Source organism: Bos grunniens, chromosome 1, assembly GCF_055505025.1.
Source record: "Bos grunniens cultivar Pamir isolate PY7600 chromosome 1, Bosgru_T2T1.0, whole genome shotgun sequence".
NCBI lineage: Eukaryota > Metazoa > Chordata > Mammalia > Artiodactyla > Bovidae > Bos > Bos grunniens.
The window spans coordinates 49,794,368-49,806,719 of NC_141165.1; the positions used below are offsets into that span (position 1 = coordinate 49,794,368).

At 42.5% G+C, this 12,352-nt stretch overlaps 1 protein-coding gene across 3 annotated transcripts in view; it reads left to right on the forward strand.

The window, feature by feature from the left end:
- Positions 1–12,352, forward strand: part of SCHIP1 (schwannomin interacting protein 1) — a 179,388-nt gene that overhangs the window by 19,743 nt on the left and 147,293 nt on the right. For 2 of the 3 annotated variants that reach the window (XM_086392201.1, XM_086392232.1), the window contains exon 1: positions 8,275–12,101. The exons of the other annotated variant lie outside the window; for it this stretch is intronic. In XM_086392201.1, coding sequence (XP_086248327.1) covers positions 11,835–12,101 — 267 coding nt within the window. In that variant the 5' untranslated portion in view covers positions 8,275–11,834. Of the gene's footprint in view, positions 1–8,274; positions 12,102–12,352 lie in introns of those variants that run through there. 3 annotated transcript variants of the gene reach the window in all.

Sequence of the window (12,352 nt, forward strand, 5' to 3'; positions counted from 1 at the left end):
TTGATTTGGAAGGTTTTAATGTAGGTGTAATTGAAAAGATAAATTGAACACATATGCATATTCTAATAAAGGTATTCTTCCAAGTCAGCAAATAATCACATCATATTAAGAACCAAGGAAACTATTACAGTATAATAAAGTGGAAAAGCCTTATAATAAAAGATTATTTATAGGCTATTGGTTATTAGTACAGTTTTTAAAATATAATCAATAACAATTAGCAAAATTGATAATATTGGAGATACAGCTGCTTCCACTCACTAGTGCAAATAATACGAGCAATAATTCTATTTAGTAATATCAACCTAAAGCTAAATCTCTCCTATGCTCTTTGTCTGTCTTTATGGGTGTTTTTGTTTATCAGATCATTACTACATATTTTATAAGAACTATTTCCTGGTATTCATAAAAGTTATTGATGTCATACAGTAAATTTTGAAATGTATTCCTGGATTAGAATAAAATTATAAGAATAACCCAGTCCTGTTTCCTTTCTCCAAGCAGATGTAGTGGTCAGAAAGCCAAATATATTAAGAAGCAGAATCATGGGATCTTGACGTCTTAGGTCAGGTTCCCTAGAAACAGAGTCTGAGACAGGGATTTGCGTACAGGTGATTTCAGATCAATTCAGTTCAGTCACTCAGTTGTGTCTGACTCTGCAACCCCATGGACTGCAGCACGCCAGGCCTCCCTGTCCATCACTAACTCCCAGAGCTTGCTCAAACTCATGTCCATCGAGTTGGTGATGCCATCCAACCATCTCATCCTCTGTTGTCCCCTTCTCCTCCTGCCTTCAATCTTTCCCAGCATCAGGATCTTTTCCAATGAGTCAGTTCTTCATATCAAGGGGTTTATTAAGGGATAAGCCTGTAAGAAAGTGAGAGGAGCAGGATGGGGCAGGAGAAATGCCAAGTAGCATGTGGATCAGACGGTCTATTCCTGGCCTGATGAAGGCAGAGGGATAAATTGCACCATAGAAGATAGCTGTGAGCCTTCATAAGCCAATATTCACAGTAGCTGGGGGGTGGGTGTAGGGGCCAGGAACACGGATCTGCTTGGAGCATTAACAGCACTCTATGCTATGCTTAGTTGCTCAGTCGTGTTTGACTCTGCAACCCCATGGACTGTAGCCCACCAGACTCCTCTGTCCATGGGGATTCTCCAGGCAAGAATACTGGAGTGGGTTGCCCTGTCCTCCTCCAGGGGATCTTCCCAACCCAGGGATTGAACACAGGTCTCCTGCATTTCAGGCAGATTCTTTACAATCTGAGCCACCAGAGAAGCTCAAATAATATAACCTTAGAATAAATATGTTGCAGATTCTAGGAATCAATCCCGGATCTAGGAATCAACCCAGGGTCTCCTGCATTGCAGGTGGATTCTTTACCAGCTGATCTACCAGGGAAGCTCCATCTTTTGGTGACTGGACGTGAAGCACAGATGGGAGGGACAAGGATGGTTCCCAGGTTTATGACTTGAACAAATGAATAGATTCCTGGATATAACAGCAACACTCCCCTCATGGCACCAAAAATTAAGATTATAGAATGATGAAAAGATTCATTTTATAAGAAATTTTTCTTTAGCTTTTACTTTCTAGGTAAAACTACCAACTTCGTGATGTATTTGCACAGGTTCAGTTTTCCATTAAAAAAGATAAAGACTTTCTTTTTAAAGTTTGCTCCAGGTGACTCCAGTGGTTAAGAGTCTGCCTGCCCGTGCAGGAGATGCAAGAGATGTAAGTTCAATCCCTAGGTCAGGAAGATCCCCTGGAGAAGGAAATGGCAACCCACTCCAGTATTCTTGCCTGGAGAATCCCACAGACAGTCCACGGGATTGCAAAGAATCAGACACGACTGAGCACACACACACTAGACACACTTTTGGATCTTTTCTGTTTATTCTGCTTCCTGTTGAAAATAGATCCCAACGGGTTCTAGGATTTTAATAATTGAACATTCAATCCCAATATTATGTTAGTTTTTAATGAGAAAGTAGTTATATGTTGTTCTTTTTTTAATGTTTTGTTTTAATTTTTAAAATTTATTTATTTTTTTGCCTGCGCTGGCTGTCTTTTGTTGCCTAAAGGTGTCTCATTGCAGTGATTTCTCTTGCTGCAGAACACTGGGCTCTAGGTGATGGGCTCAGTAGTTGCAGTGTTCAGGTCCAGCTGTCCCTGGCAAGTGGAATCCTCTAGGACCAGGAATCAAACCTGTGTCCTGTACATTAGCAGGCAATTCCTAAGCACTGGGCCACCCGAGAAGTCTGTTATGTGTTATTCTTAGCATATTCATCCTTTACTCCAGAGCTCATTAAACTATGGTCTGTGGGCCAGATCAAGCCTACAACCTGGTTTTGTATGGCTGGAAAATTAGGAGTTTTTACATTTTTAGAGGGTTGCTTAGGAAAAAAAATAAGTAACATTCAGTATGACTATATGATTCACAAAGTCAAAAACATTTACTACTTAGCCATCTACCGTAAAAGTTTGCCAGCCCCTGCTTCCATTCATTATGGTCTCAAACTTTTTTTTCAGAAGTGTGCTGATTCAATCTATATTTTGAAAGAAAATCTTATATTCAAAAATTTTATATTAATAAGCCATTTTGTTGTTGATCAGTCACTAAGTCGTGTATGACTCTTTACAACTCCACGGATTGCAGTACCCCAGGCCTCCAGTCCCTCACTATCTCCTGGAGTTTATTTACTCATTATTTATTAATTAGTCAAATTTATTTTTATTTGCTTATTATTTATTTATTAAACAAGCAATTTATGAAACTCTAAAATTATTTTATATGAAGATTCATCACAGAATTTATATAAATAAAATCTATCTCATTGGAACAATCATTTTTATGGGATTCTGTAACAAATTTAGAATCATTCATTTTGAATAAAATAAATATGCATAATTTATTTTCTAGTTTGAAAAAATGTTACAACCTATTCCATGATGATTGTAAAGAAATTGAAAAATACAAATAGATACAAATGTTAAAAAATCACCTGCAATTTTGCCTTCCAGAGTTAACCACTATTAACATTTGGCTACATCTTTTTCTAGGTATATATCCATTTAATTTTTTAAAATGTGGATCACATTGTGTGTATAATAGTATACCCTCCTTTATTCATTTAATGTTATAATTTTCAAAAGCATCTTACTTGACTGCATTTATTCCACAGAATGAATATGTCACAATGTATTTAAACATCTTCCAATTTTTTGACATTTAGGTTGAAGCTAATTCTTCACTATTGTATATGCCACAATGAGCATCTTTATGTGTAAATCCAGATCCTCGTTTCTGTGTCCTTAGGCTACATTTTTTAAAGAGTAACTATTGTCTCCCCTCCCATTCTCTTTCTTGTTTTTCTTACAAACCCTGTTCTTCTTACCTAAGATCTATAAATGATGGAGTTCCTCAGGGCTGGAGACTTCTCTTCTCACTCTCTCTGTTTGTCTCCAATGTCACGTATACCAAACTTTCACATCTCTATGCTGCAACTCCCATATTTACATCACCAGCCCCAGATCATTCTTGCAAGTTCCAGTCCTACATATCCAAATACCTTCTTGTGATCTCCATTTGTATGTCTTATACCATCTCAAACAGAAAATGTCCAAAAAGGAGTCAATGTTTTCCTTCTTTCTGCTCCCCTGCCCAAATACCCTCCTCCTAACTGCCCATTTGAGTAAAGAGACATAACCTTTGCACTAAATTCCCTGTGATAACAACCTGGAAACTGTCAGTGACATCTCTCTCTCACTACCTCCATCTATTCAGTCACCAGATCCAGTTGATTCTATCATGGAAATATATGTTCAGTATTTCTATTTCACCCTATCTCCCCAACTCTCACCTAAGCCACATCCATCTCTTTCCTGGACTGCTATATTTGTTTCCTAATTCGTCTCTCTGCATCCACTCTTGTCCTGCTCTATCCTGTCCCCACGCAATTCTTCACCATGGAGAAAGTGTCAAAAAAAAAAATCTGTTTTTACAACCCCTAAGTAGCTGTTAGGATAAAGATCTTCTTTGCTCACCTTTCAACTTCATCTTGCCACTTTCCCTGAACTCTCTTGCTCCAACCAGTGGTTTCCTTTCAGTTACTCAATTGTGGTAAGCTTCTTTCAACCTCAAAACCTTGTCCAAGATGCTCCCTCTGCCTGTTAGATTCTTCTCTCCCTCTTCAGCTGACCAACCTGTTTCCTGCTCCTCCTCCAACACATCCACTACCTCCATGCTCTCTGTGTCATAGCCAGTGACTCTGGGGGCACTTATTCAGTTCAGTTCAGTCACTCAGTCGTGTCCGACTCTTTGGACCCCATGAATCGCAGCACGCCAGGCCTCCCTGTCCATCACCGTCTCCCGGAGTTCACTTAAACTCACGTCCATTGAGTCGGTGATGCCATCCAGCCATCTCATCCTCTGTCGTCCCCTTCTCCTCCTGCTCCCCATCCCTCCCAGCATCAGAGTCTTTTCCAATGAGTCAACTCTTCGCATGAGGTGGCCAAAGTACTGGAGTTTCAGCTTTAGCATCATTTTTTCCAAAGAACACCCAGGACTGATCTCCTTTAGAATGGCACTTATTACAAACTGTAATCCAAATTGTTACATTTTTTCCCCTCTGTAATGTCTTTTTCTCTGCAACAGTGAAATTTCATTTTAGGGCAATTAGCATTTATTTCTTTTACCTGTCTATCTCTCAGTGCCTGGCATGTAATGGGTGCTCAATAAACATTTGTTGATTAACAGATCATGGAGTATAAATATTGTAAAGACATTTAAGAGATGTTATCATATAATATCTCAGCCGATTTATAATCCCACTAACCATATATGAGTGTTCCTTCTATCACACCCATTCTGACACTGACACTGTCATTCTAAATAATTTTTACAGGCAAAATTTTACCTCATTATGATTGAAATTGCCTTTCTTTGATTACTAGTGAAGTTTAACATTTTTCATAAATTGGTAACCTCTCATGTATTTTCTGTGATTTTAAAATTCATGTCATAATGTTTTTACTGAACCATTTTTGTTGCACTATTTTGGAAATTCATTTAGACTAATAACCTATAAAACAGTGCCACCCAACCTGCTTAACTTCGTTTGAAGGTCTGGACAGATCTGGGAAATACTGCTCCACAAAGTTTACGTTTAGTCATTGATGATTCCCCCTTAACTGGGATGATCAGGTAATTTATCATGGAAACTGGGGCACTACTGCGAGTAAGGGAGGGTGCCATTAATAATTATGCGAAGACAGCAGGTATAAAGCAGGACTGTCCTGTACAAGCTAAGATGTATGGCCTCTTTAACTCATTTCATATGGACTTAGCATTCTCGGGATGTAGGTCTCAGAGCAGAGGTCCAAGGGGTGATCCAGGGATAAACCGAGGATGTATGCTCTGCTTAGCTGTTCAGTCATGTCCGACTCTTTGTGACCCCATGGACTGTGACTGGCCAGGCTCCTCTGTCCATGGAGATTCTTCAAGCAAGCATACTGGAGTGGGCTGCCATGCCTTCCAGGGGATCGTCCCAACCCAGGGATTGAACCCAGGTCTCCTGCATTGCAGGTGGATTCCTTACCCACTGAGCTACCAGAGAAGCCCAAACTGAGGATCAGTTCAGTTCAGTCGCTCAGTTGTGTCTGACTCTTTGCGACCCCATGAATCGCAGCAAGCCAGGCCTCCCTGTCCATCACCAACTCCCAGAATTCATCCAAACCCATGTACATCGAGTCGGTGATGCCATCCAGCCATCTTATCCTCTGTCGTCCCCTTTTCCTCCTGCTCCCAATCCCTCCCAGCATCAGAGTCTTTTCCAATGAGGATAAACCTGCTTTTTGTCCTGAATTTTAATTCAGATGGCTCTGTGCTGTTCAGTGATTTAGCGGCTCAACCTGTGACTTCCTGTTGCCCCTGCTGCCAGCCTCACTCATTTGCCTCACCTGCCTGACCCTTGGAGGCATCTGATGGTTTCATACAGTTCTCCTTTCATGATGAGGCCAGTGGCCCAAAGAGCTGCAGGGACCACCTTGCCCCTAAATGTAGAGTTGGGCAGAGGCAGAGGCAGGGGCAGAGGCAGAGTCAAGTCTCTTGGAAGAGTTCTCTCCTGTCCCACCTCACCACCTCCCTCCACTTTCCAATGCATTCCTCTTGCTCACATTACACTGACAATGCCAGCAGCCGCTTTCAAATTTTAGAGTGCTTCCAATGTTATGTCAAGAAGTGGCCAGAAGTTTTCACTTCCATATATATATACATATTTGGCTGTGTTGAGTCTTTATTGCCATGTGGGGGATTTCTCTAGTTGCAGCCATTGGGGGTTACTCTCTAGTTGGGGTATGCAGGCTTCTCATTGTGATGGCTTCTCTTGTTGCAGAGCACGGGCTCTAGGGCATGCAGGCTTCAGTAGCTGCAGCACATGGGCTCCATAGTTGAGGTCCCCGGGCTCCAGAGCATAGGCTCAATAGTTGTGGCACATGGGCTTCCTTGCTCTGTGGCATGTAGTATCTTCCCAGACCAGGAATAGAACCCACGTCTTCTGCTTTGGCAGGCAGATTCTTTACCACTGAGCCACCAGGGAAGCCTAAGGTATACACTTTCTCGGCATTTCAACCCGTATCAAGTGATGGGCAAGTGGGCTTCAGTGCCCATCACTTGTAATGCTTCCCTCCGCTCAGGCAGTGTGTCTACAAAATTTCCCAGCTTTTCCTAAACATCCTTTTATGTAATGTATACTCTTCAGTGGACTTCCCAGTTGGCAGGAGACTTAGAGATGTGGGTTCTATCCTGGGTCAGGAAGATCCCCTAGAGTAGGGCATGGCAACCAACTCCAGTATTCTTGCCTAGAGAATCCCATGGACAGAGGAGCCTAGCGGGCTGCAGTCTACAGAGTCCACAAAGAATTAGACACGATTGAAGCAACTTAGCACATACAAATACCCTTCAATAAAGTTCAAAAAGAAATTCAGAGTTGCCGACAGACTTGCAATTTCAAGAAGTGCTAGGAACTTAGGGAAAGTAGAACCTGATGACAGAAAACGTCTGGGGAAAGAAAGACTGGAGGGTTTCGACAAGTTGAATTTGTGTTTGTGCCATCCAGTCTGTGGTATGACTTGGTTAGGAAAAGAACAGCAGCCTTCCTCTTCTAGTCATGTCAACAGAGAAGAAATTTCCTACCAGTGGAATTCCCACCAGAGCTTATGTGTACTGTTGCGTACTGAACAACTCCAGAGGGCATCATTGACACTGTCATCTATGCAAAGAGAACCAAATGGCCCCTCCTGGTGGGCACCTGAGGTGGGGTTCACAAGCCTCCTGGCACTGTTCAGGGCACAGTCTGTGTGGCCATATGCTGAGGTCCTGACTGACACATTCTATGTCAGTTTTCTCTGATAAAGATGCTGTCCCTTTGCCACAGTTAGACTTGCTTTCTTCGCCAATGCTTACAGATTTTTCAGGGTAATCTTTATCTCAAACACGCATTCACCTAGTTTCTGTGAGTGCTGTAGTATTTGTCAAGCCAAGTGTCCTGGTTTCAGGTTTAGAAAATAGGTCATTGGAGCTATCTTTGATGAGCTGAGTTTTGCCTAGATTTTGCTATTTCATTTTTAGTGAGGAAAGCACAGGAAATAAATGCAATGTCATGGTTTGCTAGAGAATCAAAATACTTCAGATAATTTTTTTTAAGTTGTGTTTTTTTCATTAAAGCATAGCTCTATAAATGGAAGAAAAAAAATTATTTTAGCTGGGTATAGGAACCATCTCCAAAATAGCTTCACGTACAGACTAATAAGTTAAATCAATTCATTTGCCCTACAGAAATAAAAGAGACACACCATGTATTCAACCTACCTAAGGGAGATAGACCTTGTTTTTGAACTGCTGGAGGAACCAACTTTGTACCTCCCAAGAAGGAAAGTGATAAAATGATGCAGAGACATTTCTAAAAGGTCCTTAAGCTAGAAGAAGCCTTTTAGTGCATTCACTTAATCATTCAGTTAATTCTTACTATTTGCTTAACACTGGGAGCAGGCAATCCAGCTCCTTCATGAGGAAGCGGAGGTCACAAAAGTGGTTCGAGACACTGCAGGAAAGAAAGCCCAGATGTTCTATACCCAGGACACTCCGCCCCACAGTGCTGTTAAATATTCCCATATAGTCACACTCAGGTGATGAAACAGGAGAGCATCTGTGTACTGCATGTGACTTGCATGTAATTCATGTAATAAAGATAAAATACAAACCCCTTTGCTAGCCATATCTTTATTACTCTAAATGCTACAACTTAGAGAAGGTTCAGCATTAGGGCTAATAACTTCAGAATTAGTTTGCAAATTTTGCAAATAAATCTTTTCCCCACCTATTCTTATTCCTTATGATTTAAATATTTCAGTTGTGTCTTTCTGCAAATGTTGCCTTTATAGATTAAAATCCTATAAATAGCACTGATCTCTAAGGAAGGTGATCTCATCCAGACCCTCTGAGTATTATTCCAGTTTCCTATCCATGTCAAAATGAAGACCTCAGTCTCAGGTGGCTGCCTTCTTAAAGGAGTTCATAATAATGTGAAATTCATTTTCTGAGATGTCTAGACTCTTCCTTTTAGACAATGAAGTGCCCCGACTTGCTGATTACTGATGAATTTGTTGACAATTGAGGACGTTGACTGGAGCACGTATGTGCAGAGGGGAACAGCTGCTCTTGCCAGCTGCCTTGTCCTCTGTATAAACACTGCGCAAGGAGCCTCTGCAGGTCAGGAGACAGAGAACTCACTGAGGTGGCTGTAAGGAATCAGTTTGGCTTAGTCAATTCATCTATATGCATCTGGACCAAGGGATGCTGAGCTCTTAGCTCTGTGACTAAGGGCAAGGATTCTGAAGCCCAGCTACCTGGAATCAATATCGGGCTCTGCCACCCAGCTTTCTAGCTTTTGGCATTAGTTGCTTAACCTAACTGTCTTCAGCTTCCTTACCTATAGATGGAGATACTAGGTGTTGTATTTTTTTTAATAGGGTTTTTGAGGATTAAATGTAACTATTAATAATTCCAGCAGCAAATATCAGTCAAGTTCCTATTCCATTCCAATTACCAGGAACAAGATAGAAATAGCTCCTCCCTTTATAGAATTTAGAGTCTTTTTTTCACACCCAAACTCTGATCCATTTGAGGGTTGTAAAGTCAATGGTGAAATGTGACCACATTTTGTTTTAAATGGATTAGGATAGGATTTTACAAACTAAGAGTTTTAGGAAACTTTTTAATATTTTTATATGTATGTATGGCGTGGGTCTTGATCTAAAATGGATTTTTTTAGTCCAGCAAAGATGATCAGCAATTAAACAGCAACTTGGGTATAGCTTATGTGATAAGTGAAGTGTCATGGGAACATGGTAAAGTCATATGATCCCTTTCTGATGGGTACACAGAATCAGAGAAACCTTCCAGGAAGAAGTAACATTGAAGCTGAGACTTAAAGGATGAGTAGAAATTAACCAAAAGAAGTTGGGGGAGGTTGGACAGGAAGCAGTTCCTTTAAGAGCAGTAAGGAGCCCTGGTTAATGAATCCAGGAGAAAGCTGCTCAGATTTGCATGGTGTGTGTGTATGAGAGAGGGGTGGGTGGAGGTGGTGGTGGCATTTTCATTGTGACACATGGGCTTAGTTGCCCCATGGCACGTATGATCTTAGTTCCCCTGAGCAGGGATCAAACCTGAGTCCCTTGCATTGGAAGGCAGATTCATAACCACTGGGCCACCAGGAAAATCCCTCAGATTTGCATTTTAGAAAAGCACTCTGGCTGCTTACACAGAATGGGCAAAGTTAGTAGGGAGACTGTTTAGTAATTTCAGGACACAGTGGTCTAGACTAGGGTGGGAGCAGTGGGCACTAAGAGGGACAGAACCCTGGTGATTGATAGGGCTGAAAGCGCTGGTCTGGGATGACACCCACGTGACTCACATGTGTGACATCTAACTACAGAGGCTGCAGGGACAAATCTAAGTCTGTAAGCCCCAAGCCCCTGACTTGAGGAACTGTTCCTGTAAACAGGAAGACGGGGCTTTTCCATCATTTTGCAAATCATTTCTTCATCCCATTGGACATATCTGTAGACTATTGCTGGGCCTAGCAGTTGGCAGGGTTTCATGTTCCAAAGTGGGACGGCTCTTGGCAGGAGATGGAAAGCTGGAAGCAGAATGCAAACGGGGCGAGCTAGGCACCTTATATGAAGAGAAAAGAGAAAAAAAAGGCATGGCACTTTCCCATCTGATCCAGAATATCTGGTCAGAAAATAATTTAAAAGGACAGATAATTCAAAGATGTTTCTATTTGGCTTTGAAATGCCGTGCATTTTTGGCAGGGATCTATCTTGCCAAATGTTTTGCTAAGGCGTCATTTTGCATTCCCCGAACACAGACCATCTGGGCAGCAGGGGGCTAAGCCTGAACCCAGGAGGGAGTCTGGGGGGCTGGCTGAGGGGGTCCTGATGCTTGAAAATTGGACGGAGACCACAGCTGTCCCTTATCGCCCCAGTTGATCAACATTTGTCTGTCTACCTGTGTCCCGCCACAGAGCACGAGCTTTTTCTGACCTAAGCCTTCACATGGTGACTTGAAAAGTAGCTCCCTAGTTTTCAGCACACAGTGCATTCTACTCCTATCTCTGGACACTCACAGGCCACCTCTATTCCGCAGGGGGCAGCCCACTGACCCAGGGCTCCACAACAACCTCAAAATCAAACCATATTTGGAGCAGGAGGCAGGCTGTTTACAGATGTTACCATAAAAGACATTTTAAATTATATTCCGTCCTATTTTACAGAAGAGCTGTAAACGGGACAGACCAGAAGGCCCCTTTCCTGTTATTCATAAATAAGATAGCTGCTTCCAGACAAGTGAAAAGATTAGCTTATCTTCCCTGGCTCAAGCCTACCTAAGAGAGGAAGAGAGTCTCATTTCACAGAAATCACTTAAACAAAGGGTCTCTCCCATTTAGGATTTAGAAGAAATGTCAGGGTGGCAGCCACTCCCTACTAAAGAATTCCAAGCATTCCTCCTTTTCTCAATCTGGAGGGTGCCAAGCCAGGGTAGTGGCTTGGTCCAGACTAGAATTCACAGGGAATAATTAGTAACAGGCCCAAATCTGGAAGTTCAAGGAAACTGGTTTTCCCCAATCTGTAGTAAAATTAAGCACTGATTTTTTTCTTCTTGTTCTTCATTTTCTTAAAAAAATTTTTTCCTGCTTTATTGAAGTACAATTGACATATAAAATTATTAGATGTTTTAAGTGTCCACCATGGTGATTTCATATCTATAAATTAAATATATATATGGGACCCTATATATATATGGGACCCCCCCACCCCTGCACCTACTTACATCCATCACCTCGTGTATCTTTTTCTTTTTTTTTTTGGCCTGTGGAAGAACACTTAAGTTCCAAGTACTGTTTTTCATAATCGGAAAAGAGGGCATTTCCTTCTTCCCCAGAGTTGGCTAACAGTTTCTTCACAGGAAACTCGCAATCCTTAAAAGATGCTCTGTAACCCAACTCCTTTCTCCAAGTGTCAATTCTTTCATTTCATAGAACCTTGTTCCTAAAGAGGATGAGCTAACGAACTAACGCCGTTGTAGTGTTTTGAAAAACCCAGCAAAGGTTTCTTTGATTCGGTTTTCCGAAAAACTGAAGGAAGCCAAGCCACAGGGCAAGTGACCTGACAGCCACCTCTTCCCCTCCTTTAATGTCTCCTAGATTGGAGGTGGTCAAGGGGGACTTCGGAGGCATGCCCAAACCTTTAGAACAGATTCCCCACCTCCATGCCAGATACTAGTCGCATCTGCACTCCTCTGTTCCTCATACACACACCTCTCATAGGTCATTCTCAGCGAGCAGCCAGGAAAGGAAAGAAAACGTGTGCTAAAGCAACAGGTTCCACCCACAGCCTGAACTTGGAAGGGGAGGCTGGAGCCAGGCGACAGGAGCTGGGCGGTGGAGGGAGAGGAAGCGGCGAGGAGGAAGGTGGAAGGGAAATGATGGTGCATGACCATGGAGCACACGTCACTCGGGCTCCCACATGGGCTTGTGTATGTGCGCGTGTAGGGGGAGGGAGGTCCTGCAAGGGGTCACCCGGGGACTTCCGCGTGGGTTTAGGAGGCAGGGGCCTGCGCTTCGGGATGCCGGGAGGTTAGGCGGGGTAATGAACCCCGCAGAGAGGGCTTGAGGCGCGCGCAAGAAATATGAATGTGTTTGGGGGTTAAAATTCACCACTCTCCCCTGGGAGCCGGCCCTGCTAAGTGGCCATGTCTGCGTCCCTAAAGCCCCCGAGTCCCCTGCC